This window comes from Balearica regulorum, chromosome 5 (assembly GCF_011004875.1).
Source record: "Balearica regulorum gibbericeps isolate bBalReg1 chromosome 5, bBalReg1.pri, whole genome shotgun sequence".
NCBI lineage: Eukaryota > Metazoa > Chordata > Aves > Gruiformes > Gruidae > Balearica > Balearica regulorum.
In genome coordinates, this window is record NC_046188.1 from 24861853 (window position 1) to 24887844 (window position 25992).

Sequence of the window (25992 nt, forward strand, 5' to 3'; positions counted from 1 at the left end):
TAGTACCCGTTGAAACAGCTTCTGAAAAAGAAGGAAGTTACAAGTCCAAGATTTCACACTTTAAAATCAGTAATTCACTGAGGGTGAAAGCCAGGAAAATCTTTTCACATCTACTAAAAAACTCAGCTCCCACAACCAAAGCAGAAGACCACTACTGGTTGTATGTATGCTGCCACGGTATGTGTAGGATGGACTGCTGCTTTGATATTTATGTACTGACCAGAAATCTGTCTCCTTTTTGTCCTGGCAGTAGAAGTGAATGAAAGAACCAATCTTGAGAGATCACAAAGGAAGAAAAGCTGCTTAAGAAATAGACTTCAGTCCCTGCCAACTTTTCAGAGACATTCTAATTGAAAATGATTCCTGGTATTTCTTAAGAGATGCAAAATTGAAAAGAAAATGAAGGCTGCTTTTGAACAAAGGATTTTGCCCTGTACTGTACATTGGCTAAATTTACTCATAAATATACAACAGTTACCTTCCCAGTACCTCTCTGAAGAACTTAGCAAGCAAGATTTTGCTTCTGTTGAGTGAAGAGTTTAGCACCATTATAGTTTTCAAGGTCGATGGCCATATTCTTTTAAGAAAATTGCAAAGCTCCTATTACTGAGCATCAGCAAAGAGTGAGAGGTTTGCTTCTTGTTAGAAACTGGCCTTCTCAAGTAGACCTTTGTCTTAAGGAGCCTGATTCATAATTTTTCTTTAGTTCTTTGGTGGAGAAGAAATCACCGTTTCTTGTGTCAAAATATTCAGGGCTTTCTTTTTGTTTTTTACACAAGACAAACTTTTGTATAGTATCTGTGTATATGGTACATTTAACTCTTTGTTTAGTTTCTGTATTTTTTCCCTTCTAAGTAGCATCCTCTGCTTCTTGGGTTACTGGTGTTGCACATTTCTGCTTTAGGCAAAGACTCAGAAGTGAGCTGACTGAACATCTTACCGTGATGAAGTTGTTCAGTGAAGGAGTTGTATCATCCATCCTCCTCTTGCTCTTTAAGAGTGCAGAAGTGGTACCCACTGTCAGAGCTGCACCTTCACACAGACCAGGAAAGGGAAGTGTGCCTGTGAGATCAGTGACCCAGCCCTGTGCTGTGTGGATGAAGGACCGATACAGCAGAGATGGGGAAAAGAGGCAGTCAGTCCTTGCTTATTCTCAGCTGGACAGGGATTTTTCATGTGTACTTGAACAAGCATCCCTAAGACAGGAATGCCACTTTCAATGCCCAAAGGCACACTCTAAAACTTTTCCATACCAAGTAAATACTTCCTCTCCTTCTACCCAAATTTTAACTTCTTTACCTTTGAAAAGTATTTGGCTTACAGCTGTTTGCTCATCCAGAAACAGTGTTATCTGTTCAGGTAGATCATAGGAAAGGTTGGAGGAAAACCATGAGCATGAGCTCTCCATTTCATCTAAGAGAACACCTTGCAGCATTGGATCTGGAGCGCTATGCATGAGCTGCCTTGCTGCATCACAGAGAAGGAAACTTGTGGACATTTATCCCAATATACAGCGCTCAGTCAAAATTTATACAGCTTATATGTACAGTTTATATAGATTATGTTTACAGTTTATACTCGGCCTGTGAAGGTGTCAGGCATGCTGGGATCTGTGGGCGGCACCTTCTGCACAGAGATCTGAGGTACCTGTGGTCTGTTCTAACAGTAGGGAAGCACTGAGCTGTCTGGGAATGCCTGGTATGACCCCTCAGCAGGTGCATCGCTGGCTTTGGCGCTGGACCTGGCACCCAAGTGGGGAAAGCGTAAGTCATTTGACCTGCGTAACTTGAGCATGGCTTTAAAAGAAAGAAGAAAAAAACCCAACAAAAGAAACCCACTCAGATGCCATTGTGATGGCTTGTATTCCTGTAAACATCCCCAGCCTTGCAATTGTTCACCTGTTCAAGGACTGGACTGAAGCTAGAGCACAACCATGAAGTGTTTGTGTGAATTATTGTGCTTTATCTTTCACTAAAAAGAGAAATGTTTGGTGCAGACATGGAACTGTTGTGTTTACATCCCCAAAAGGGTCTGGGTGAAGGAGATGACAACAGTGGTGTGTGTTGGAGGCCTTAAACTGTGACTCTTGGTATGAAGAATTGAAATTAAAACTGACCTTGAAGAATGCAGTGGATTTTAACCCATAGAAGAATACTCTGTGCTCTTAGTTAAGCAGTATGTACTGCTGTTTTTTTGAGAGGGAGGGAGAGGTTTAACTCAATTTGTGTTTGACTCTGGCTAGCAGCTGTTTATGGAGCAGAAGAGGTGTCTGTATTTGAAAGCCAAAAATAGTGCAGTTCTCTGCACCTATGTTCCTATGTAGGAAGCATCAGTAACATGTTCCAGGGCTGCTGAAAGCAGGATAATTATTGAGAGGGTCAGGGATTTCAGAAGCAGTGGCAGCTAGCAAACTAATTTCCTCAACAGTAGGTGAACAGCTCTCACTTGAATATGCCAAGGGTTGGTGCTGTTCCAAAAATACCCATGGCGAAATGAAACGTACCAAACCATCTGACAGCTGTAAAGCTTTTTTTTTTTTTTTTTTCCAAATCTCATCCTGTTCAGACAGTATTTCTGCTACCCCCTAACGGTATATTAAGCTAAATGCATCTCCAGCCTTCCACTATTAACTTCAGACCAGTTTGAGAGAGATCAGAGGAACATTGGAGCCTGAGGCTTTAGGCTAGCAGCCCCAAAGCCAATGGTGGCCCACATTTCCACAAGCCCTGGGCAGAATTACCAAGTCACAGCACTTCGTCTTAAATTGCACTGTATTCTTATGCCTCTGTGTTGCTATAGTGTACATATATATTGGATTTTTTTGTAGATAAGACATTTTGAATAAAATTTTTAAATGGGCTCCCCCAAAATATTTTATGCCAGATGTCTAATTTTTTTTACACTCAGGTTTAACATGAAGTTGGATGCTCTGTGGGCAGGGAAAAGATAATGGATGGTACATTGGCTTTAAAAAGGTAACAATGCATGTTTAAAAAAAATGGAGAAAAAAACTGGGAAAAAAAATCCATTCAAATATATTCTATGTTCTGCATAATAAAGACATTTTAAAAGTGCTATATTGTGACATATTTTTTTCCTTAATGCTAATGAGGCTTTTGCCCTGTTAGGGAGACCAAACCCTCTTCCACTTCCCAATCCCTCTACCACTCCCCCCCCACCCCAAAAAAAACCCCAAACCAACAACCCAAACCCCAACACACAAGTTTCATACAGGAATGGCTGGGTAAAACCATAGCCTGTTTGAGAGCTCAGGTAGATCGATGTCCCCCTCCAGCCCTGCACTCCAGAGCCAGGAAACCTTGCATGTGAGAGGGATGCTTAGCTGTTTCTTACCACACTTGGGCCCATCGTACAGCAACAGGCACAGCTCTGTGCTAGCCACGTAAAGCTGGCTCTGCTCAAGTTGGGCTGCTACCCTTGGGTGCTGTTAGAGTGTGGGACTGCTATCAGCTGTCATGCTGCTAATGAGATGTTTGAAAGGGCTTCTTGATCCATCTCGCATGGGATTCTTGACCTCACATCTGTCTTGCAGTTTGTGCCTTGTTTTAAACATTTCCTTCCGTTCATCTCAGCCCTAAGTTTGCATAAACCAGATGTTGGTACTTGAAAAGGAGGTGCAGGTCCTGTTTTCTAGCTGTGGGTGCGCAAATGGGCGCAGGTGATTTGCAGGGTTGTGCTACGCCTGCTGTAGAAATGTTGGACTTTGGTTTTCCCTGCTAGGTGTCCCTTTCTGGGGTGTGTGCCAGCACCGGCACTTTTCCTCAGTGGGCTGCCGATCCTTCTTTCAGTGTCTTTCCCTAACAATTCCTTCACAGAATGATGAATGCCTGTGGAGATTCTGGAAAAGGTGGTCTCTGAACCCCAAGTAAATGGTCGCACCAGTTTTCCAACGGGCTTTGGGAGCTAGAAAAGATGTTGCCGGTGCAGGAGAGAGCAGATCAAAGAATAAAGACTTACTCTGAGTGACGGAAACTTCCTCCCACAGCTCGGGAACAGCCGGAGCTTTCACTGGGGAGCACAGAGCCCTGTTTCTGCCTGCCAGGGGCTGGCCCAGGTGGGGGGGTGGCCCTAGCCCCGCTCTCCAGCGGAGCGGCCCCAGCCCAGGCGCTGCAGCCCGCGGCCCCCGCTCGGAAAAGGGGAGGGGGGCGGCCTCCGCAAGCGGAATGCGGCTCCGCGCACGGCAGCTTTTCTCCCCGGGGGCGAGGCGGGAGGCTTTTGAACCCCCCGATGCGGCCGAGCCCCCCTCCCCAGCCCTCCCTGCCGCGGCCCGGCTCCCGCCCTTCCATCCAGGGCGCCTCCATCCTCCCCGCCTCATGCGGCCGGGCCGGAGCCGCCGGAGCCCGCGGCCGCCCCGCCCCGCCTCGCCTCGCCTCGCAGGGAGGGCGCTGCCCCGGCGCTGCGGCGGGGCTCCCCCGGAGGAAAGCGCCCGGTGCCGCGGGGCTTGTGCAAGGCCGGCGCCGCCGAGGCGAGCCGCCGCCCGGGAGCGGAACAAAGAGCCCCGGGCCGGGCCGGCCCCGCCGGAGGGGCAGCGCCCCGCGGGGCACCACCGGGTGGAGAGGGTCGCAGCCGCACGGGCCATGCAGCTGCCGGGAGGGGAGGAGAGGCCGGCGGCGCCCCGAAGGGGGCAGCGCTCGGGGGGAGCGGGGGGGAGGTCTGGCAGCGCCGGCAGCCCCCGAGCGGGGCAGGGGCGCGGCGGGGCCGTGCCCGGGGTCGGCTGCCGCGCCGCTCGCCCAGGAGGGGCTTGAGCGCGCTTCATGCGAGAAGGAGCCTCTCCCCGGCGAGCGGCGGGGAGCGGCCGCTCGCCCGCCCTCCGGTGCCCGGCGTTGCCTGAAGAGCCGCAGCAGCACCGGGGAGTGACTCGGCGGGGGGAGGAGAAGAGGAGGAAAAGAAATCAGATTGCCGAAAGGATTAGGAAGGGGGGTGGGGAGGCGAAGCTCTCCCCCCCCCTCCTCCCACCCCCCCCACCCCCCGCACACACTTGTGAAGCTTTTCAGAGTTATCCTTCAGCATCAGTGGCACCGGCAGGCGAGCCCGGGGGAGCAGCGACACCGAAACGTGCTCGGCAAACTGCAAGAGAGATCAGAGGGAGCGGAGCGGCCGGGAGCGGCCCGGGCCGGCGGACCCTGCCCCGGACCCTGCGCGCATCCGCAGGGGACTGCACTTCCCGTCTGCGATATTTTATATATGATTCTTTTTTTTTCCAATTTTCCCTGCTCCTCTCGCTTTCTCGAGGAAGGACGGGATCTGTAGCATTGCAGGCGGGCGTGCTGCCGGGCCGCCTGCCCCGGACGTGCGAGGTGGGGCGAGAGGGAGGGAGAGATGCCTGTGATTAGAGGGAAAGTCGTGCTTATTCTCGGCTTCGTCTTTCTGACAACTTTCCTGGCTGCGGTGAGAGGGCTGCCCATGAGGAAACAGCGCAGCAACAGCCCCAAGGAGAGGAGCTCCAAGCTGGCGGAGGTAAGGCAGCCTTTGGAGAAGGATGGAGAGCCAGGAGGGTGCTGGGGCGAACCCTCCTCAGCCTCCGCACTCTCTACCGTGCCCGGGAAGGCTGAGGAGGGCAGCCGGCCACCTTGGCGGTAATCGGGGCTCCCTCGGAGGTGGTTGTGCATCTCGGAAGGGAGCAGCATCCAACACGTGTCCCCGCGGTCGGGCCGCCCGGAGCCCCGGGTGGAAAAGCAGCAGCAGGGCTTCGTGCCGCCCCTCTTCTGGGCTGTTTCTTCAGTCGCTGAGGGGCAGAGCCCTTTCCCGGCCTCCGGGATTTTCGGGTAGCCTCAGGTCTTTGCATTGCACAGAGGCTGCAGGAAAGGAGGTGGTTTAGGTGCTCTGAGATCGGGGCCGAGTGCGGTGACCCAGTGCCCGGGAAGGTCCAGGGGGCAACATCCCTCGTAGGGGAGAGGAGTCCGGCCATAACCCGACCTGCAGGAAAATTCGCAAGGTTGGTGGCTTGCCAGGAACTCCAAAACTCCGCTACTACAAAAATAAGACGTGACAGATTTCAGCCACCATCTCTCCTCCTCGCTGGGACGACCCTGGGGCAGATTGCAGAGTGGTCATGCTCCGTTCTCATCCCGGCAGCCTGTGCCCCGTCCAGCGTGTCCCCCCGGGCCGGGGCTGTGCGGGGACCCCCGGGGCGGCGCCTCCCGCCCCTCTGAGAGCCGGCTGCTGGCCAGCGCTGCCTTCGGAGCGCTGATGGAACTTCAGCCAGGCAGCGAGGGACTGGTCAGACTGGGAACCAACTGGTGGGACCTGATGGGGATGGCAGGAAAGGAACAAGGGAGAAACAAACTACCAGGAGGGCAGGGTTTGAATAAGACAGACAGCTGAATGGTTAAAACAAGCTGTTTCCATCTCGAAACTGTTCTCTGGAGAAAAAGTGGTTCAGGCAGCAGAGCTGGGTTTAAAAAATACCCTTTTGAAGAATGCTGCTAAAACTAGGTGGAAGGAATAAGTGAGAAAAGTAGTGCTAGGAGGCGGTTGAGCGGGACAGGGTAAGAGCAGCTCGGCCCTTGCTGGTGATACACGGTAGTATGGGAAGCTGCAGGCTTGAGCTGCAGTGTCAGTCAGACTGACAGAGGAGGTGCTGAGTGATGGGAATATACCTCACTGCTAGTTATTGCCAAAGCATAGTGCTGATCTGTGGAGGAGTCACGCCAGCAGCTCATCTCGGATGCACTAAACTCCATTCCAGCATGAAATCCAGTGTGAAGAAGGAATCTGCCGCACAGAAAGCCTGGCCAAGGGGCAAGAGGGGGCACGGGCTGCATCCAGCCAAGTACTACCAGTCGAGCCTGGTAATGGTTTCGACTGAAGTGTGGACTGAGCAGATGCAAACTGCTGGGGATGTTACATGCCGTAGTGCTGGTAATACCATGTTGGTGCTGTACATTGCGTGTGAACCTTCAAGCACAGATACAGATGCCGATTCACTCAGCAGACAAATGCCAGGCAGACTATGCTTGGGCTCCGGCTGCAGAGGGAGTAGGGATTTACACTCAAAATCCAGGAAAGTACTGCAGCCCCGTGGCAGGGCGCATAGGATAGGGACAAACTGCACATTAGGAAGCTGTGCAGGTCCCCACCATGGAACCCTGCAGTGCAACCTCAGGCTCCTTTTTATCTAACATCTAAAATACATCGGGAAGTGGGGCAAGCTGCTGTCAGTCCCAGTTTGTGAATGGTTGTGAATGGGGAGCGTTGTGTGGCCAGCCAAAGATCACATATGGCACTTACACAGCGCAGCCTCTGTCCCTGGGACCTTTGCTTCTTGCAGATATACAAACATACAAGAAGTTTATAGGCAAAGGTTTGAGGGTGGGGGTTAGGAGCAAGGAGGAAGATGGAAAATTGATTCCTCTGGAGGTCTGATGGTGCTCCCGTGCACACCCTGCATCCCTTGGGGTACTGGCTGCACAGTTCACACGGCAGGGAGAAAGCGGTAGGTATTGGCATGTGTCTTCCAGCTGCATTTTGGGAGGAAATCCTCTGTTTCTGGTGCATGTGGGGGGGAATTTGGACTAGTCGTGCCTGGCTGTTTGAACTAAAGTGGAGAGCAAAAGCACAGCAGTATGGTGGTTAAAAAAAAAATCCAGAGTGATTTTGGGTCATACGCACAGATGGTTCCTGTTGCAGCGCTGATAGGTCCTGTCTCTATGGCAGCAGGGCAGCCACAGCTGGAGTATTGGTTACACTATGGGTAATGCCCTACAGATGTGGGCAGAATGAAGGGGGCCAGGAGGAAAAAATAGAAATGATGGAGCAGAGCAGATAGACAAACAAAACCATTAAACAATTACATAACTTGGACTTATTTGAACATCTTTATTTAAAGGAAACATTTTTCCTCGGTTTAGAATTGAATGGGAATTTTTCTCATCTGTGCTGAGCCTCAGAGTTGCACTTCTATACTCAAATAATTTGAAAAATTAAAACCATTAAGGTTTTCAGTAAATTTTTGAGTTAGAAAGTCTTTCAATTGCAGGAAGGATGGAGGGAACACATGCTTTGGGCGATAGCCTTATCGGTATGTCCCAAAGTCCTGTGCCTCAGTCAGGATCCATTACTTCCAGCCATTACCAAAGGAGCAAGCACTCTCTCAGCTGTGATATTGCGCACAAAAGCGTTGCCTGAGTTACCCTGAGCCCAGCATAAGCAACAGATGTACAAGAATATTTTCTATTTCTTCAGTCGGTTTGACTGGAAGTTGAAAAGACAGAACACTTTCTTTCCCAACTGTGAATTAAATCTAGCAAGAGAAGATACCTGCTCATTTGGAGGCTTTTTGGTGATGTTTGGAAAGGCAGGTGGGCTCCGAAGCAGCAGGCAGATGTACAGCATGGTTTTTAGATGTGCTTTGCAGGTTCGATGCATCACACTCTGACATGGGCAGAAATGTGGCAGGTCCAAGCGCTGACCCATGCCAGCGGCTCTTCAAATTTGGGTAACTGAATACTTGGAAAAGCTTGTGTCCCTTGTGGAGATGAGGGACAGCTTATCACATTGCTTAATGCTTTGTTTGTTTATGAAGTCAGAGGTTTTAAATGCAAAATATGTTTTGATAAACTCACTGGATTTCAAAATATTGGCTTTGAGCATTGTTAATAGATGTTTGGATTCTTTCCAACTGATATAAATCGGTTCCAGTGCTCTTCTAGTAAATAGAAAATAGCTAATGTTCTAACACACTAGAAATGTAAACATTAGAAGTGATTAGATCTGTGTCAGCTGACACTACCACTTCAATAACTGTGCATAGAAATAATAGTACCAGCAGTAACAGTGATGGGGGTGTTGGTAGCGAGCATCCTGGCAGTGACAGGGTGCAGCAGAGCAAGCCAGCAATGTTTTAGGGAGGGTCCCAGCTGCCCAGCCCAGCTCCAGTGGGCTTGGTGGGTGCTCCTTCGCAGGAGGGAGCCGCTTTGAGAAAGGGGACCAAGAGCAACAGCAGTGAGCTCCCCAAGGCCCCCGGCGGGTGTTACTGCAGGGCTGGGACAGGGGCAGGGTGAGAATCCAGACTGGAGCTTGCTGGTGGAGTTCCACGGGTCTGAGGCTGTGAGCAAAGCAAAATCTGGTGTCTGTGATGAGATAATGGAGGGCAACAAAAGAAATACCCAGCTTAGCATAAGGGCTGTAGTTGGCTGCAAATCAGTAGTTTTGTACAGCACCTGGTATGACTGGCTCCTGGCCCCTGAGAAATAAGGAAACGAATAACAACTGTACGTATTATTTACTGGTTACATCAGACAGCAAGAGAGGCGATGGGAAACTACATTTAAAACAGAAGGTCTACACCAAGATGTTTTACTTACTGATTAAAAATCATTGGTAGCAGTCTGGATTTAAATTGACCTGCCCCGTGCATAGGGAGTCTGAGTGCAGAGGAGCGCTTAAGAATTAAAAGTATAGCAGTGACATGATGCCTGGCTGGAGATACCAGCAAGCAGAGAGTAAAGGAGCGCCAAGGTGACGTGGCATGGCTGTGCTAGATAAAAAACGTTGAAGGGAAACACCAGCTGGTCTTGAGTGGAGTTTGTCAGGAGACTCTAAGTCGGGGTAGCCCTGTCAATTGGAAGCCCTAAGTAGCCTAGACACATCGCCTGGTGACACCACTGGGGTGGTGGGCTGGCAAGAGCCCGGCGGTGGCTCCTGCCTGCGCAGGCACGGAGGTCTGCAGGAGCCTCCCGTGTGCCTCCCCCCAGCTCTTGGTCGCTCTTGACTCCCCCAGGGCTGTCCGGCCGAGAAGAGGACCTCGCTTTCCCCAGAGCCATCTCTCCCTGCTGTGGATCTCCAGCTTGTGCTGCCACCCACGTCTGCCCTGCCCTGCCCTGCGTGGAGGCACCTCGCCGCGCTGCCGCCGGTCGGGAGGGCTCGGCCGGGGTGCCAGCGGGCGGCCGGGTGGATGCTGGCTGCCTGCAGAGCCGGATCCCCGCGGCCACTGCCGGCTGTGTCAGTAGCAGAGTCATTTTGCCTGCGGATGTGCTTTTTACCTTTTCATTTCTTCAGCAATTAAGCGTTCTTGTCCCTGGCTTTGTCCTTGGCGGAGGTCGGATTTGTGGGTACAAAACGTGCAGTGAAGCATCCTTCCGCTCTGAAAGGGGCTCTTTGTGCGCAGGGAGGTACTTCGCCCTTTGTAGCAAATTTCCTTTTGAGAAGTGCCAAATTATCTTAGTCAACACAGTTGAAAACCCTCCCGCCCTGGGGCTGAGGCAGGAGCAGAAACAAAGGGGAGCCGGGTGTAGGGAAGCTGCCCAACAAGGGGGCTTCTTCCCTTTTCACTGCACAAATAGGTCTGCTGCGTTCCCATTGTCACAATCAAAGGGGTTCCTGTAAAAGGCACATGTAAGGGGAAGAGATTAGGCATAAATCGCTCCACAGGGCATTGCTCGGCCCTCTCTCTGGGTTCCCAAAAGTGTCCTGCTCTTGCAGACCTTCTCCTTAAAGACAGGCAGGCTGGGGGACTCATCCTGCCTCCAGCCGTGGTCCCTCCAACCCCAGCGAGGTGATGGAGGGAGTGTGCTGGGGATTGATTCCTGCTTTCCTCTTGTCAGTGTTATGGGTAGGGAGGGCAAACCAGAGATCTTCTGGTTTCCATAGAATCAATAAATATTCTTCCACTCAGAATAATCCCCAAAACAAGATGCCCAAACACTTCCCATCATAGGGAAGCCTGAGGACAGTCTGAGCTACAGTCATGACAACAAGGTGGCCTGTGCCGTCCAGCTCCTCCAAAGCAAATGCTGTCAAGCCAGAGGCTTGGTTTGTATATAAAATACTGGAGCTTGTAGCCAAGAAGCAGGGAAGAGATTGCAGTCATATTTCGGTGTGAAAAAGTTTCCTTTTCAGACAGAAGCTTGCAGAAATGCAAGGACTTTTTTTTTGGTAGACCATTTTTGCAGGGACCTTCATTGGACTGTCAGATGCTTTTACGTGGCCAGCTGTAAAAGTCAGCCTGCATCGTATTGCTTCCAAGCAATTCCATTTCTGCATGTTCCCTGTGTAGGGACTCCTGGGGCTTGTCTGGAAGCTGTTACAAGATATACTTCATCTCAGTACTTATGAGATGAAGACACCAAAAAGATGGTGACCTACCTGCCTCTGAGTCCCAGGTGGCTCTTGACATGAAGGGCAGTGATGCCTCTAGGGCTGCAGGTTGGTTTAGTCTCCGGGGGAAGGATACAGCTTCCAAGGGAACAAAATGCAGTAAATTGCTGCCTTCTGCTGGTCCCTGGTGCCCCTGGAAGGATGCAAGGTGGGGACCTGGCTGCAGATGGCCAGGAAGTGCCAGTGCATGCAGGGAAGAGGTGGTGAGGTGTGAGTTTATCTTGGATTAGGAGCTGTTGGTTGGCCCAGTCTGCCAGGGCCTCATCTAGTGCACAGGACTTGGGGTGTGAGGTGGGGCCAAGGGACCCTCCATCATGTAGGGTGCAGCAGGAGGCTGGTGCATGGCAGGGGTACGGTGTCCTTCATGTGAGCCATCCTCCGTCCCAGCCCTGGCAGCCTGAACCTGGGGGCAAGCAAGCCAGCCCTAGCATTTTTCCTGGCAGGTGAGCCCCAAGGCACTCGCTGGGCAAGGGGATAGTATTTCTGGGATGGCTGGGAGGTGCTGCAGGAGGTGCTCCGCCAGCAAAGGATCGGCACCTCTTCGCCTCCCTGGGATGTCCTCTCTTCCCCACCACTTTGGTGCTCCCTCCTGCTGCCCTCCCTGCCCTCCTCTTCAACTGCAGCTGCTCCCGCAGCAGCCAAAATCCCAGGGGAGGCCAGTTGTGCCGTGCCATGCAGCACCTCCAGCAAGACAAGGTGTTGTACAGATGTATTCATGTCCGCTGTTCCCCTCAACCCTTTCCCCTCCAGGCACACTGCAGTTTAAGCTGGTTAAGCTGGCTGCTCCTTAAAAATCAAAGATTGCTCTTAGGGAACACCTAGTTGTTCTCTCCTGGGGAGCATCCACAGGGTGGCCTCCCTCATGCCTCCAGTGGGGGAGATGTGGGGCTGCCCAGAGGTGCTGTGGGGGTCTCACGGTCAGCTTGGCTTCCCCCACACTCGCGATTACAGCTCGGCTATTGCACGCCTGGGCCCACCCTGGGGACCGGTCCTGGGGTTGCAGCTGAGGTCTCGCTGGGAAGTGACCAGCCAAAGGGAAGAGGAGGGGTCAACTGGGGGCTTAGATGCTGGGGAAGTGGGGCTCCCTGTTTGGATGTGCCCTAGCTTTCCTCTGACTTTGGACTTGCCTCTGCAGCCCCTGCAAGCCTCAGGCTCCCAATGGTGGGGAAAAAAAAAAAGTAATTTTTTGGTGAGGCACTTAGAAGTAGCAGGGACTGTCCTAGAAAAGCTTATGAACAAGTGAGCTATGAATGACACAGACTGGAGCTGGAAAGGAAGGTTTCCCTACCCTGAGATCCTTTCTCCACCCCACGCTGAGGTGGAGGAGTCATTAAATCCTGCCACTGGGCTGGGGAAGGGAGCTGAGCTTGCCCCCGCGCTGGGGAGCTGCAGCCAAGCACGTGGGGCAGGGGCTGCTGGCTGTGAGTCATCCCGGCTTTGCCCCTTCAGGAAGCCGAGATGCAGCATCCCTGCCTGGATCCCTTCCCCTGTAGGGCATGGAGATGCTCTGAGCCCAGCTCAGGTGCCCATTTTGTCTGTTGTTGAAGGGATCCCCAATGGATTTGCATCTGGTTGGTTGGCTGCCTTCCCTGCCCCACTACCAGCATGGGAGAAGGGGAGCGAGTGCCCCCTGTGTCCCCCACACTGCAACCTCTTCTGTCAGGCTGGGGGGGCACAGGGGGAGGCTGGTGTTGGTCCTGGCCTTCCCGTTTCTGCACTTGCTTTACTGTATTTGGTTGTTTTTTTTTTTTTTCCTTTTGCAGTTTTGCCTGGTCTGTGGCGGGGAGGGAAGCAGCAGCTGGAGCAGTCAGAGAGTTACGGTGTGCAGGCTAACAAAATGTGGATCATTAGCTGGAACAAGTTAATGGTTACTGAAGCACACGGGGTTTAGAGCTGGAACAAGTTAACAGCAACTCAGTCTGATGCATTAAGAGCTTATGCGTATTACGGCTCAACTATGTTAACAGAAAACATGTGCCCTAGCAGGATCATTTGCCAGAGAGCACCAGAGGGTATGGATGTGTGTCTGTTCACCTCTCCGGGGGACCTCTCCCTGCAGTCCCTGCAGGGGCCCTGCTCCCCTACCACTGCTGTGCTCTCTCTGAGCAGCTCCCGGCTGGTCTGGCTGCAGCAGAGGGCTCAGGGGTACCCTCCTCCTCAGGTAAGGGTGCTGGGCACCACCTGTCAAGGGTCAACCCTTGGACCTGTGCACTTGGGCAGAGTCTCCGGTGCAAAGAGAGCCCCAGCTGCTGTGCTGGGACATATCAGTGGTGCTAACCAGATGCCCCAGCTTCTCCACTGTGTGGCTGATCCCTGTGGGAGGCAGGGCGGTCCCTCCTGGGGGGCAGGTGGGGAAGAGAAACTGAGCTATGGTGGACCTTCCTGAGCACCTTCTCCAAGTATGACATTGGAGACCTGCATCTGTTCCTGGCCTTGCTGCAGGCTGCTTGAGAGACCTGGGGCAGGTCATTTTTTTTGTCTGCAAAATGGGGGAGTTACAGCATTTGTCTCAGTGTTAAAGAGGGACAAGATATTTATGGTAGAGAAGCACCTGCATGTGACACTGGGGAGAGCAACAGGCAGGCATGGTGAGAGATGAAAAGCCACCAGGCTCCTACTTGTGTCACAAGTGACCTGGGGAGTTGGCTGAGGATGCCACCGGCAAGTTACTCATCATCATGCCTGCTGGAGAGCGAGCTGTGGTGAGAAGGGCCGGGCTGTGCCGACGCGCAGTGAGGAGCACTGACAGCAGCCTGGCCAACCGCCCCATTTTCTGACTTGCACAACGTCAACTATGCTGTGTCCTTGCTCCTCACGGAGCTGCGTGCTGCTGCTTCTCCGTGCTGTGGTGTCTTCTGCTCCAGGGCTGGCTCTGCCTCGGGGGCAACCGAGTCACTGACCTTGGAAAGAGTTTTGAGATTACAGTTGTCACAATTGTGAGACATGAAAATAAATGCGAGACATGAAAATAAATGAGACATGAGGAAGCCTTTGATGCTGCTTCCTGCAGCTCTGTTCTCAAGACAGTTGGCATGAAGCTAGTTAGAAAAGAGAGTGATTCCATATGATCTAAAGTATTTTGATAACTGCGTGAAAATTATAATCATGAGGGCATAATAATTATCTGCACAGCCCACAGTTTGCTGCCAGCTCCTGCTGGTCTGTCATAAACAGGATCTGCCCACGCAAGCGTGATAATCAAGTGCCTTGTCTGTTCCACAAGTACTTGCAGAGCTCTCCCAAAATCTAAAGGGGAATGCTTGTGTCTTTATTAAAAAAAAAATCAAAACCAGCACTCACATGAGAGTTGATCCGCAAGTGGACCAGTGAGTAGAACAGCTGGGAGATCACGGTCCTGCTCTTTATTTGTGCCACAGTCCCTTTGTGGGCAGGAGTGTAACCTGAGGCAGAAGAAGAGGGAGGCATCTGGAGGTGTCCACTGCCTTACATTACCTCTGACAGATCTTCCAGAGCTCACCTGCCAAACCCCTGAGTGATGGCTCCTGTTACACCCTGCCTATAAGTCTAATGGTGTTTTATCTGATCATTGGAATTGTGGCTCAGGAGGTCTTACAGACAGGAATGGGGACGGGGTGGCATCTTCGCCTTCCCCGTTTTCTCCTAGGTACCCACCCAGCTCTTGACACCTCTAGAAGCACGACGTGCTTTGGCATGGGGCTGGGAAATCCGTTAAGTGGGTGATGAGCTGATGGGTAGCAGAGGTCACTTGCCTGATGTACGTCCGGTGGATTTTCCACCTGGCTGAAAGACTGTGCCAGTGGATGGGTTATGTGCCGGTGGGTGGGTTGTGAACTGGGACGATCAAACTGCAGCCCTCGGGAGGCTAAGGCGGTCTCAGCCTTAGCTAAAAAAGCCCTTTGAGCGGTGTCTGTGGTGGGATCATCAAGGAGATAGCATGCCCAGCACTATGGGAGGGAGGCAGCGCAGCATGGCACGCTGCATTTGTTCCTGTTGATTACCGTTGCTCAACCTTCCTTTATTTTAAAGAGACTTAACTGTTACTTGTTAGCACTGGAAAAACCTCCCCTTTCTCCCACTCCCACCAGCGAAAACTGTCCTGAGCCTTTCTGCAAACTACAGCCCCAGGCAGGCTGGGCTTCCTTCTGAAGCAACCAACCAGCGCCCCTCTGCTTCCATAGCTTTTTAACAAAACCCTGCTCTGGACTTGTTCCTGCCTTGTTTCAGTCCAAAGATAAATTTTTTTTTGAAAGCTTTCTCCAGATCGGTGCAGCTCATTTAGGTGAATATGGAAGGAAAAGATGGTTAAAAAAAAAAAAGAAAAAAAGAAAAGAATGTTTTGATTTCTATTTCGTACTTGGCTAATTCATAAGTGGGTAAGTTTGCAACAAACTGCAGGACTGATTTTAAAATAACATTGGAGAGGGCTTGGGGGAAAGAGCAGGAAGATGCTTGCATAGACTCAGCTCTATTCTGGAAAAGATCAGTAGTTCTTCTGGTGGGTTCTTGTTTCAGTACAGCGTGGTAAAACTGTTCAAAGGAAACCTAACACAAGCAGTAATGATTAAGCAACAAAAACCCCCATTCTTATAATTATAGCTCAGTGCAATACCATCCTTTAGCAAATACATCATTTTCTTCACTGCAGTGTTAACAAGCCCAAAGCACAGCCTGAACGTTGCCTCTGATCTGACTCCCGCGTGCACGGGGTTCTTTGGTTCAAGCTGAATGAGTTTGTGCGCTCGCTAATTGGCTCGGGATAGGTGTTGGTGGAAGCTGCATCCTCTGAGCTTGTCCTTGCTGCGTACCGCTGATGTACAGGCTGATGCACGGGCTCCAGCAGTGCTTCACTCCCGGGGAGTTCTCTCAAGCGTACTTGGCTTGGGTTTAACCCTGTGAGGAAGAGCAGCTTTGCTCAGCAACATACGTAGTTACAAAGAGCACTGCCAGTGGGTTCACTGGCAACTTGCAGTGCCTACGGAGATGCTGAGGAACGCGCTGGAGGGACGAGTACTGGTGGTTGTGGTGGCAGCATAGTGGTGTCCAAAGGACAGTACAGCACAGGGATTAGTCTGTTGATGTTTTCAGGTTTAAAACTGCTGTAGGATCTGAGATGTCACGTCTCTAATAATTTTTCAAGTGCAGCACGTGAATGTCAGTCATTTGCTTGCTTAACCCAGGTTTAGCTCAGAGTCTTAGAGAAGTTTATAGCAAAGTCGCAGATTTTAAGACCAGAAGAAATAATGAGATCCTTAAATTTCTTCCCTCGCACAGATGCAGTACATATGTGTTGAGCCCAGCGACATGGGTTTGACCGTCTCCACAAGAGATATTGCCCCCTTCCTTGTTAGCTTGTTCCTGTGGTTAATCACCTACAGTGTTAAAAGCACGATCCTTACTCCTCAGTTGAATTTGTCTGGTTTTGACTCGGACACATTGGTTCCTATTATGTGTTTCTGTTCTGGATTAGAGAGTCTCTGGTGCCTGATGGATTATTGCCTTAAAGAACTGGGAAATCAAGTCATTGCTTTCTCATTTTAACATGACAAACAAATTGAATTGTACAAATCTTTCACTGGAAAAGTCTTTCCATCTCTTGAAATGGTTTTGTGACTGCTCTCTTCACCATATTCAGATTTCTGAGTAATTTTAATAGAGATGTATGGACTAGAAATGGGAAAATATCAGGCTTTAGTCTCTAAAGAAATGATATGTGGCCTTTCCCCACACCTTTTCCACACACCACGTCGCCCGTGTTATGTCAAAGTAGGCACGACACTGGGCTGAATTGCTGACGAGCTCCTTTCCTAACATCTTTGCTGAGCTTATGCCCCAAGGTGTTTAGGAGGGCAGTCCTACATGCGGGAGAGCCTGGACGATGTGAGAAGGGCTCCTGGGCTGGTAGGGAGGCAGGTGTGATCCTGCTTGTAGCTTTCAGTCTAAACAGGGCCTTCACAAACAGAAAGTGCTTGATCTTTCCCAAGCGCTACCCCAGAGCTTCTCTCGGGTTCCTGCCCTGGAAACCCTTATTTCCAGCCAGGCAGGATATCCCAAGTTTATGCAAGAGGACCTGCGGCATTTCCCCCTTCAGCTTTTTCCTTTCCTTGGTGCTAGCTGGTTGCAGAAGGCTGGAGCTCGGCTGCGAGATATTGATGGCTTCCCGGCACTGCATTCTCTGCTTCTGTGGTGTGGTGGCAAGCGTCCTTCCCCAGTGGCAGAAGAAGAGGGGAGCTGCCGATAACAGTTTGCAGCCTTTTTCCTGCACTCCGTGGAGAGCAAGGGAGTGGAGTTTTCACTCTGGACAGGCCAGCTCTTCTCCTCCCGTAGCTGATGCATTGCGGTGGCTTAGCTCCAGGCTTGACAGCTTTATCCAGCTGTTCCCTTGGCAGGGCAGAGGAGAGGGTGGATGTCGCGCAGCAGGAGTGTGACCTTCAAGGGCAGCTGCCTGCGTGGCTGGCAGGAGCCCCTTGGTGACACAGAGAAGACACATCTGCCCGTCAGGATCATGGTGCCATGGATCCTCTGACCCAGAGGGAGCACTGGGCCTCATAGGACCTCGTTAAAATCCATGGCTTGATCAGCAGGAACAGGGCACTGAGCAGGACCCTGCTCAGGAGGGACATCTTCTGATGCAGGGACAAATTTTAAGCCAGTGAAGGCTCGAGGCGATGCAGACATTAGCAGGAGGGAAGGATTGGGTGGTACAGTGCAGTGACCATCACTGAAGGACTCTGGGCCATCCAGGGTGGATACCCTCGGGGTCTTTGTGCCTCCAGAGGATTTGGGAGCTGAGGGAGCTCTGTTCGCCCTGTGACACTCTCACAGCCAGTTCCCATGAGGCAGTTTTACATTTTCCCTGTGGGAACAGTACTCTGAATTTCTTGAGCTTGTTTGGGCATAAAATCTGAATTAGGCACTGAGTGTAAGTTTGGAGACTTGGAGTCTGTTCCTGGCTCGCTTGCTCTGATGTCCTCGGGTGAGCTTGGATCTTGTTGCTAGAGTAGACCTCGCTTTCCATGTGTATTAAATTTGGGTTGTCTGTGAAACGAGCTTACCCAGCCCCAATAAGCTCATTGCAAATTAGGCAGGAGCGCCAGCCTTGCAGGGCTGCTGGCAGCCCCTTGCGCAGGGGTTGTGTTGGGCACGCGCAGCTGGCAGCAAACCCAGCACCAGCGGGTGTTGTCGTGTGGCCAGCACCGGGACACGGCCAGGTTTGCCTGCTCAGCCCCCCTTGCTGTTTCTGCTCTGCCTGGGCTCCTCCTTGCTCCCTGCCAGGGACTCCCTGGGCACAAGAGGAGACCTGGTGAGGGGCTGAAGCAGCAGGAAACAGGCTGGGGCAGAGCCAGGCGTCCTTCCCATGGGTCCTTCCCAAAACCATTGTGGGAAGGTGCAGGCAGAGGGGTCTGTCTGTGCCCATGTTTGCCAGCTGTGCCACAGGAGCCCACCCAGCCAAGGAGGGGGGTGAGCCCCAAATGCTCTCGCAGGGCAGCACAGGCTCCCTCTTCCCCGCAGCCCTCTCTCCTCTGGGCCCATCTGGTGAAGTCTGTCACCGGCCCTTCCCCACGTCCAGCCCGCTCTGGGCAGCAGCCAAGGGACCAGCAGCGTCCCTGCTGCTCTTTTCCCTCCCCCGGGGATGGGGGGGGGGGGGGGGGTGGTCGTGGGCTTTGATGTGTGGGCACAGGGCTGGGGACAGGCTGTGTGCGCTCATGAGAGCCTGGCCAGGCTCCAGCTGCCTTTGAAGTGCTCCAGTGATCAGGATGAAAGGGAGGAGAGTCCTTCCCCAAACCATCTGGCTCTAATTGCAGGTAGAAATGCCTCTCTGTGTCCCCCTGTGGGGAGGGGGCACGGCGCTCTCTTCGTTAATCCCGCGGCTCTTGGCTGGGCTGGCGCGAAGTGTGAGAGCTTGGGAACAAAAGGGGGTTTCAGCTGGGCAGCCAGAAATAGGCAGCCGCTGGCAGAGATGCTGGGGGTTCGGGCACCTCCACTCCAGCCTCAAGCTGTGGGGCCCCGCAGACCTTCCCGGGGACAGCCCGTGCCACAGGGGGGCTTTGCCAGTTGTTCCCATCTCCGGTTTCTCAGGCGCACTGGAGCCTGCTGGCCCTTTGACTTGTGCTGTTTCATGCCGGCGCGCGCTGAGCACGGGGACGAGGAACGTGGGAACTCGGCGTGAGCCCGGCCGTTCGGCAGGGCTCACTGGCCACCTCCCCGCACCCCCGGCCAGCCGGTGCTGCTGTCCCAGCAAGGGTCTCTGCCCGCTCCCCCTGCACCTCCTGGGCAGGGCTGGCCACGAAACACCACGTGCCACCCCAGCGGCAGCGGCGGTTAGAGCCATTGACAGCACTGGCAAGTAAGTTTTGTTGTCCTCTTTGGCTGGGCATCTTCCCTTCCCAAGGAGATAAAGGTAGCTGGGTTATACCTACCAGCAGTTTCTTTCCCTCTTTTTGCTAGCCTTTGGGCCGCATCTGAAATCTCAGTTAAACCTGTGTTGCTGGAAGTCGTCTGCCCTAATGCTGACACCACAGAACAATTTATTTAGGTGAGGTTTTCCCCTTTGTCATAAAGCCCTTGTTATAAACTTTTTATCTGAATATATAAAATTAATTATTAAACACGAGCTCTCGTAACTCTGTGACCAGAAGCAGCCCTTGCCATTACTCATCTCCAGGGAGCAAGCAATGGCCAAAAAGGGAGAGCGAGAAGCAGAAGGCCAGGCAAGATGGGCAACGGGACAGCAGAGGGGTACAGAGAGGATGGTCACAGGGATGGAAAGCACCAGCCTGAGTAGACCTGTAGGTTGTTTAGGTGCAGTGGGGCTGAGCCCTGGCACAGCACAGGCCACTGGGTATTAACTTAATTAATCAACATGTTAATTGCTGCCCTGATGCTGCAATAAGATGGGGTGGAGGAACTGTTTGATGCAGGAGACCAGATACCCCTTTGCTGGGGAGCGGTTTGCTCCCTGCACAGCCACCCCCAGGAGATGTCCTCACCACCTCTTCCCTCTCCAGGTCTCTGCCTCGTCTGACCCTGGCTCAGCAGGGGATGAGGAGCTGCCACCATCAGGCAAGGCGCGGGGGCTGAGGCGGAGCGGGCAGGCTGGCCCGCGGCGGCACAGGCGCCGTGGGGTGGCTCAGCAGGCTGCCAGGAGCCCGGCAGTGCCCCAACTTGACAGCGGGGAGGAGAGCCTGCCCTTCGTGCTGGACCTGCAGAGCTTGCCGGGGCTGGCCAACGTGGACCTGAACGCCCAGAACCCCAACATCCAGGTGGGGAGCAGTTCTGGGCAGGCTGCGGGGGGATGTGGGCACGCTGCGTGTGCTCTCCAGCTTTGTTTGGTTCCCTAAGAGGAAAAAGGTCTCGTGAGCAGGGTCTGTGTGGCTGCTGCCCTCTGTCTTCTTGGTAACTACCAGATGCAAATAGCTGGCACAGACAAGCCCCTTGCCAGAGGAATTTGCTCATGGCCTTTTCCCTGCCCCTCCACAGCCCCTCGCCGTAGAGCCAGAGCAAATGCTTCTGCGGGGGGGTGACCTCTCAATTTCTAAAGGTGGTGTTGATCCCTGTGGGTGACCTCCAGCCCCCCTGGGCCTCCTGCTCTGCCCCTGCTCCGTCCCTCCAGATGCCCTCATCGTGTGGTCCTGTAGCCCAAAGCATGTTTGGCCTCTCAGGCTGGGAACCAGCACATGGTAGATCTGTCCCAGGGCTGTGCCCTGGCTCACTGCCCTGCCTCATATCTGGCCTCCAGGTGACCATCGAAGTGGTGGATGATCCTCAGGCTGAGATGGAGATGGACCTGTTGAAGGAGACAAGCAATGACTGGTCCCTGACATCCTCTGAGTGGTTGTCCCACAAGGACCTCTTTTGGCCTCTCTTCTGGGAATACACCGACCCCACTGAGGAGGAGGAGGAGGAGGAAGAGGAGGAGGAGGAGGATGACAACCTGGATGTAGGGGACAGGGAGGAGGAAGAGGAGGAGGAGGAGGAAGAGGAGGAGGAGGAGGAAGATTACACAACAGAGTATGAGGAGGAGGAGTCCATGCTCAGTGGAGTGGGAGGTGACTGGGACCAGCAGTGGCCTGGGCAGAAGAACTGGATCTTTAAGGAAAAATATAATTATGGTGAGTCCTCTCGGGCGTACACAGCTGCCCTGCAGACCAGCACTGCCCTCCCCTGCCCTGCCTGACCCACAGCCCCATCTCACTGCAGAGGGAGGAACCCCGCACTGGAGATCACGGCACACTGGTGCTCAGCTCCTACTTAAAAAATAAGCAAGCATGCCAAGGAGCAAGACCAGCACCCAGCTGGGGCTGCCAGTGGTCGGACATGCCAACATCCCAGCAGGAATTGCCTTTGCTTGTAATCAAGCTACTAGAGCATGGACTCTAGCAAAGGCATGCTCAGATGAGAAATACGGTGTAAATGTTTAATGGCAAGTGCTGCTGCCATCGACTCAGGTCCCTGCGGTGACACCAGTGCCAGAAACCTTTGCCACAGACCTGGGCACCCCCCAGGAGAGGAGCTGCAGAGGGCTGGATGGTAGATGCCGGTGGGCGGACAGACCCAGGGCACCACAGCAGCTCCCTCCTGCAGCTTCCCGGCCACGAGCCCAAAACCAGTCAACCATTGCTAACATGTGATGCTTCAGCATCATGGCAAGTGCATTGGGCAGATTCGGTGAGGATGAGGATGGGCAGTGATGCCTCTCTGGGTTGGTACAACCATGAGCAAAGATGTGAGAACGAGAGCCTTTGCTCAGGGCTGCTTCTCTGGGGTTGCCAGTGAGGACAGGGTTGGCCCTTGGCTGGGCACCTCCATGTGCTTGGGGCAGCGCTGGCCCTGTGTCCCTGTAAAGGACATCCCAGGGATAGGGAAGAGCTGAGGGAGGTCCTGGGTGGCTGCTGACTCCCCTCCTGCTGAGTCTTTGCTGAGGTCCACCACTCTCTGCCTCTCCCCTGCCATGTGCAGACTATGAAGATGAGGAGGAGTGGAGCCTATGGTCCCCTTGCAGCATCACCTGTGGCAGCGGCAACCAGAAGAGGACCCGGTCCTGTGGCTACGCCTGCACAGCGACGGAGTCGAGGACCTGCGACCTGCCGCACTGCCCTGGTGAGCCCTTGGCCATACCAGTGCTTGGGCACTGTCTGACCCTGATGTGGGCTGGCCTTCCACTGTTGCAGGCTAGGCATTGCTCATGCTTCAAGAGCTATTTATGTTTAATGTGATCAGGGCTAATGACCACGGGGGTTTGTTTCCATGAAGAAGCTCTGATGGGGCTTCGTGGCTCCCCAGGCAGTTACATGGTGCCCACGGGTGGTAGAGCTGGCATCCAGCTTGGTGTGTGACTCCTTGCACCCCTCTCACACTGGGAGCTTGAAATCCTCTCCTGAGGCATATTGAGAGTCAGCTCCATCCACTGGGATTTACATAGCCCACAGCCTTGGGCAGGTCTGCTCTGCGTGTCCTGCTGCTGGCCCTTCCTCCCAGGCACATGTCACCAAAGCAGAGGCAGGAGAGGGGGTGGAAGATGGATGGTGCCTGGTGCCCTTACAGAAGAAAAAAACCCCACCACTCCTCCTGGTTTTCAACCTGACTCTCTGGTTGTTTTTTTTTCCCCTCTCAAGGAGCAGAGGGGGAAATGGTGTTCCCCACAGAGGAGACGTCTTTCAAAAGCGGTAACACCACAGAGCTGTTCAACTCAGGTCAGCCTCTGCCTCTGCCTTGCACTGGGGGCTTCGGTGCCAGACCCCATGGGGGGTGTAGGTGGCTGGTGGGGAGGGCTCTGCTAAGGGCTCCCGCGTCTGGTGTCCAGACCTAGGTCACCCAAATCACTGCCACGTGCAGGCTTCGGCAATTGTGCTGGGAAACCCAGTTCCTCCCACAGCCCCGGTACAACACAGTCCTGCTTTACGGTGAGGCCACGGCTGAGGCCAGCCTGCCGTGCACCCTCTCCCATGGGGGGATGCTGCCAGCCCCCGTAGCGATGGGTGCCCCGGGCAGAGCCCCTGCGAGGGTCAGCTCTGCCCCAGCACAAAACCCCTTCCCTCTGTCATTGCCCCAGGGAGGGAGCCTGGCTCCAGCCCGTCCCAGGAGCCTGGCTGCTCCTGCCTGGCGGTTGCAGGCTCCACTGGTGCTGCTGGCGAGGCCGCAGGCAAATGGCAGCCGGGTAACGCGGGGTGTGGGCTGCGCGTGCCCTCACCCTTTCGGTGCCCTCCCCCCCCCAGAGGTGGACAGCTGTGAGAAGTGGCTGAACTGCAAAAGCGACTTCCTCACCAAGTACCTGAGCAAGGTGCTGACGGACCTGCCCAGCTGTCCCTGCTCCTACCCGCTGGAGGCTGTCTACAGTGCCGTCAACCTACGGGATGAGCGGCAGGGCAAGAACTTCCGATGGCGGGACGCCAGCGGCCCCAAAGAGCGCCTGGACATCTACAAGCCAACGGCACGCTTCTGCCTGCGCTCCATGCTCTCCCTCGACAGCACCACACTGGCTGCCCAGCACTGCTGCTACGATGAGCACACCCGCCTCATCACCCGCGGCAAGGGGGCTGGTGTCCCCAACCTCATCAGCACCGAGTTCTCCCCGGAGCTGCACTACAAGGTGGACATGCTGCCTTGGATCCTCTGCAAGGGTGACTGGAGCCGCTACCACGCCGTCCGGCCCCCCCAACAATGGGCGACGCTGTGCTGACAACCCCGCTGAGGAGGAGTACCTCTCCCAGCTGCAAGAGGCCAAGGAGTACTAGCCGCAGCCATGCTCAGAGGAGCCATGGCCACTGCTGGCTCCCACCCTGGCCCAGCCTGCAAAGCCCCAGGCCTGCTCATGGGCTCCTTGCTGGCGCTGGGCAAAGTGGGGAGGATGCACCATCTGTCTTGTCCCCTCACAGGGGTGCCTCGACCCCCCTCAGATTTCTGAGGGCACTGGAGGTTATCGTGGTGCAGTCCCTGCCGTGCCGCCTGGGGTGGTCCTGCACCCCGGGGTGCCTGGGCTGGCGCACAGGGAGCCGCAGGGGATGGGAGGTGTAAAGGGAACAGGGGGCTGCTCCCACCTGCTTTATTCTCTATGATCTTTCAATGCAGCCTGAAAGCTGAGCATCTGCGGGGTGAAATGGCCTCAGCTCCTGCTGGCTTCACGCCACATCTGAGGAGCTGGCCTGCTGCAGGCAGAGCTGCCTGCTCTTGCCTGTACACCTGCCCTGGCACACACTGGTCTACTTCTGAAACTGGGGGTGGGTCCTCCTAGGGAGGGGCAGGGCTGTCCCAGCCATGCATACGGAGTGGGGTCTCCCCTCTCCTCGGGTTTTGCATGCGCGGCTGGGAAGGAGCAAGGAGACGCTTAGCAGGGTTCCGGGGGGTGAGGATGGACAGGAGGAGATTGGCTGCCTGGGCTCCCTTGGCAAGTTTGCCTTGCCCCTGCGGTTTTGGCTGCGAAAGGGAACACTGGGTGCCAAAGCCAGACACGGGTGGACCTCAGAGGAGGTGAGCACAGGAGGGACACCACCTGTGTGCATTTCAGCCCTTCTGCCTCAGTGCTTGGGGGACCAGGGTGGCAGTACCCATGCAAGTCCCACCACCAGCCCGCCTCTGTGCCTTGGCTCCCCAGCAGCCCTGCAGTGGGTTTCAGTGCTCAGGAGCACCCATGACACGGCCCAGCAGAAAGTCCTGCATTTCCCACCCACAGCCCTGCCAGGGGCAGGAGGCAGCACGGCCACCGCTTGTGCCATTGCTGGAGAGGAGCAGAAAGCACTGAGCCAAGTTCTCCATGGAGATGGGAACAAGTCAGGTGCCGCTGGGAGCACCCAGCGTTGCCCCTCTGTGGTCTGCTTCTGGCCTCGAGCCCTGCTCCATGCTGTCTGCCCAGGTCCCCAGCGAGAGGCAGCCTGGAGAAAGCAAGTCATGGGTGCACCTTGTTCCCCTCAGGCTCGTTGCCTGGCCAGGAGAGCAAGTGTGGCTCCAAAGGAGGAAGAAACACACATGCTAATAATGTCAATACCTGCTGTCTGCAGATCATGGATCATTGTGCTCTCCGTTGGTGCTTTGGTTTTGCCTGGGGTTTATTCAGCTTTTCAGAGGTCCATGGCAGTTTCTCCCAGCATATTTTGGGAGCTCCCAGGTTTCCTGCAGAGAAACTAGGCTGAGCACCTTTCTCCCTGGACGTTTGGTCACTGAACCTGGCAGAAACTGTTCATAGCTTTTATTTAGCAAACTTTATGCATCAGAGGAAATAAAAGAGCAAGTCAAGCACATGTAAAGAAGAATGGAGTCATTTCTAGACTAGAGGTTTCACCCACTACTGTTGGCTACTCCATGTTTTTCTGCAGGACACTGTTGGACAAAAAAAATCTGTCTGGGTGCAGAGGTCCTTGGTTGACTGTCCTGTGTTAGGTCTGTTCTTCTTGCAGGAGATTTCTCCAGGGCCAGTGAATATCCACAGTTTGATAGGTCTTTGCGGAGTCTTTCTGTGAGTGTCTGACATATGTTGTGTATGTTGATCCTTTTGCCTTGGTTACTGATATAATATTGCATCCTTGGTCATCAGTACCGAAGACTTCATTGCTGGTAAAACAGAAGTATTAACGAAGTTATTGCTGAATTATTTGTATTTAACTATGATTCCACACTCATATCCCCAGACTCCAGTTATGGGTGCTATCAAAACATAGGTAGACACCATCCATTTCCCAACAGGCGTGCAGTCTGAGATGTGTTACATAAAGAGTGAGAAGGAAGACACAACCAAATAAGCATGGATGGAGACCCAGACACTGGTAAATATTCATGACCATTAATGTTCCCTGGCCCAAATAGCCATTTGCTCACTACTAGCTGGTAAAGAGGGGGTGGCAGTGGTCTGGTGGCTTGGTCCTGGGAGCCTAGGACATGTGCAGGGAGGCTCAGCAACAGACA

The 25992-nt window shown here is 53.7% G+C and overlaps 1 protein-coding gene across 1 annotated transcript; it reads left to right on the forward strand.

Moving 5' to 3' along the window:
- The first annotated feature begins 4408 nt into the window (after positions 1-4408).
- ISM2 (isthmin 2) lies at positions 4409-25917 on the forward strand. Its single transcript, XM_075753767.1, has 6 exons — positions 4409-5478; positions 20106-20360; positions 20837-21209; positions 22057-22197; positions 22713-22790; positions 23313-25917. Exons 1-6 carry the CDS (start codon positions 5341-5343, stop codon positions 23774-23776), a joined length of 1449 nt encoding a protein of 482 aa, XP_075609882.1. The 5' UTR covers positions 4409-5340; the 3' UTR covers positions 23777-25917.
- The last annotated feature ends 75 nt before the right edge of the window (positions 25918-25992 follow it).

Coding starts and splice junctions, on each gene's coding strand:
- ISM2 (XM_075753767.1), top strand. CDS start 5,341: ATGCCTGTGATTAGAGGGAAAGTCGTGCTTATTCTCGGCTTCGTCTTT. Junction 5,479..20,105: donor GGAGCTCCAAGCTGGCGGAG/GTAAGGCAGCCT, acceptor TTCCCTCTCCAG/GTCTCTGCCTCGTCTGACCC. Junction 21,210..22,056: donor TAAGGAAAAATATAATTATG/GTGAGTCCTCTC, acceptor TGCCATGTGCAG/ACTATGAAGATGAGGAGGAG.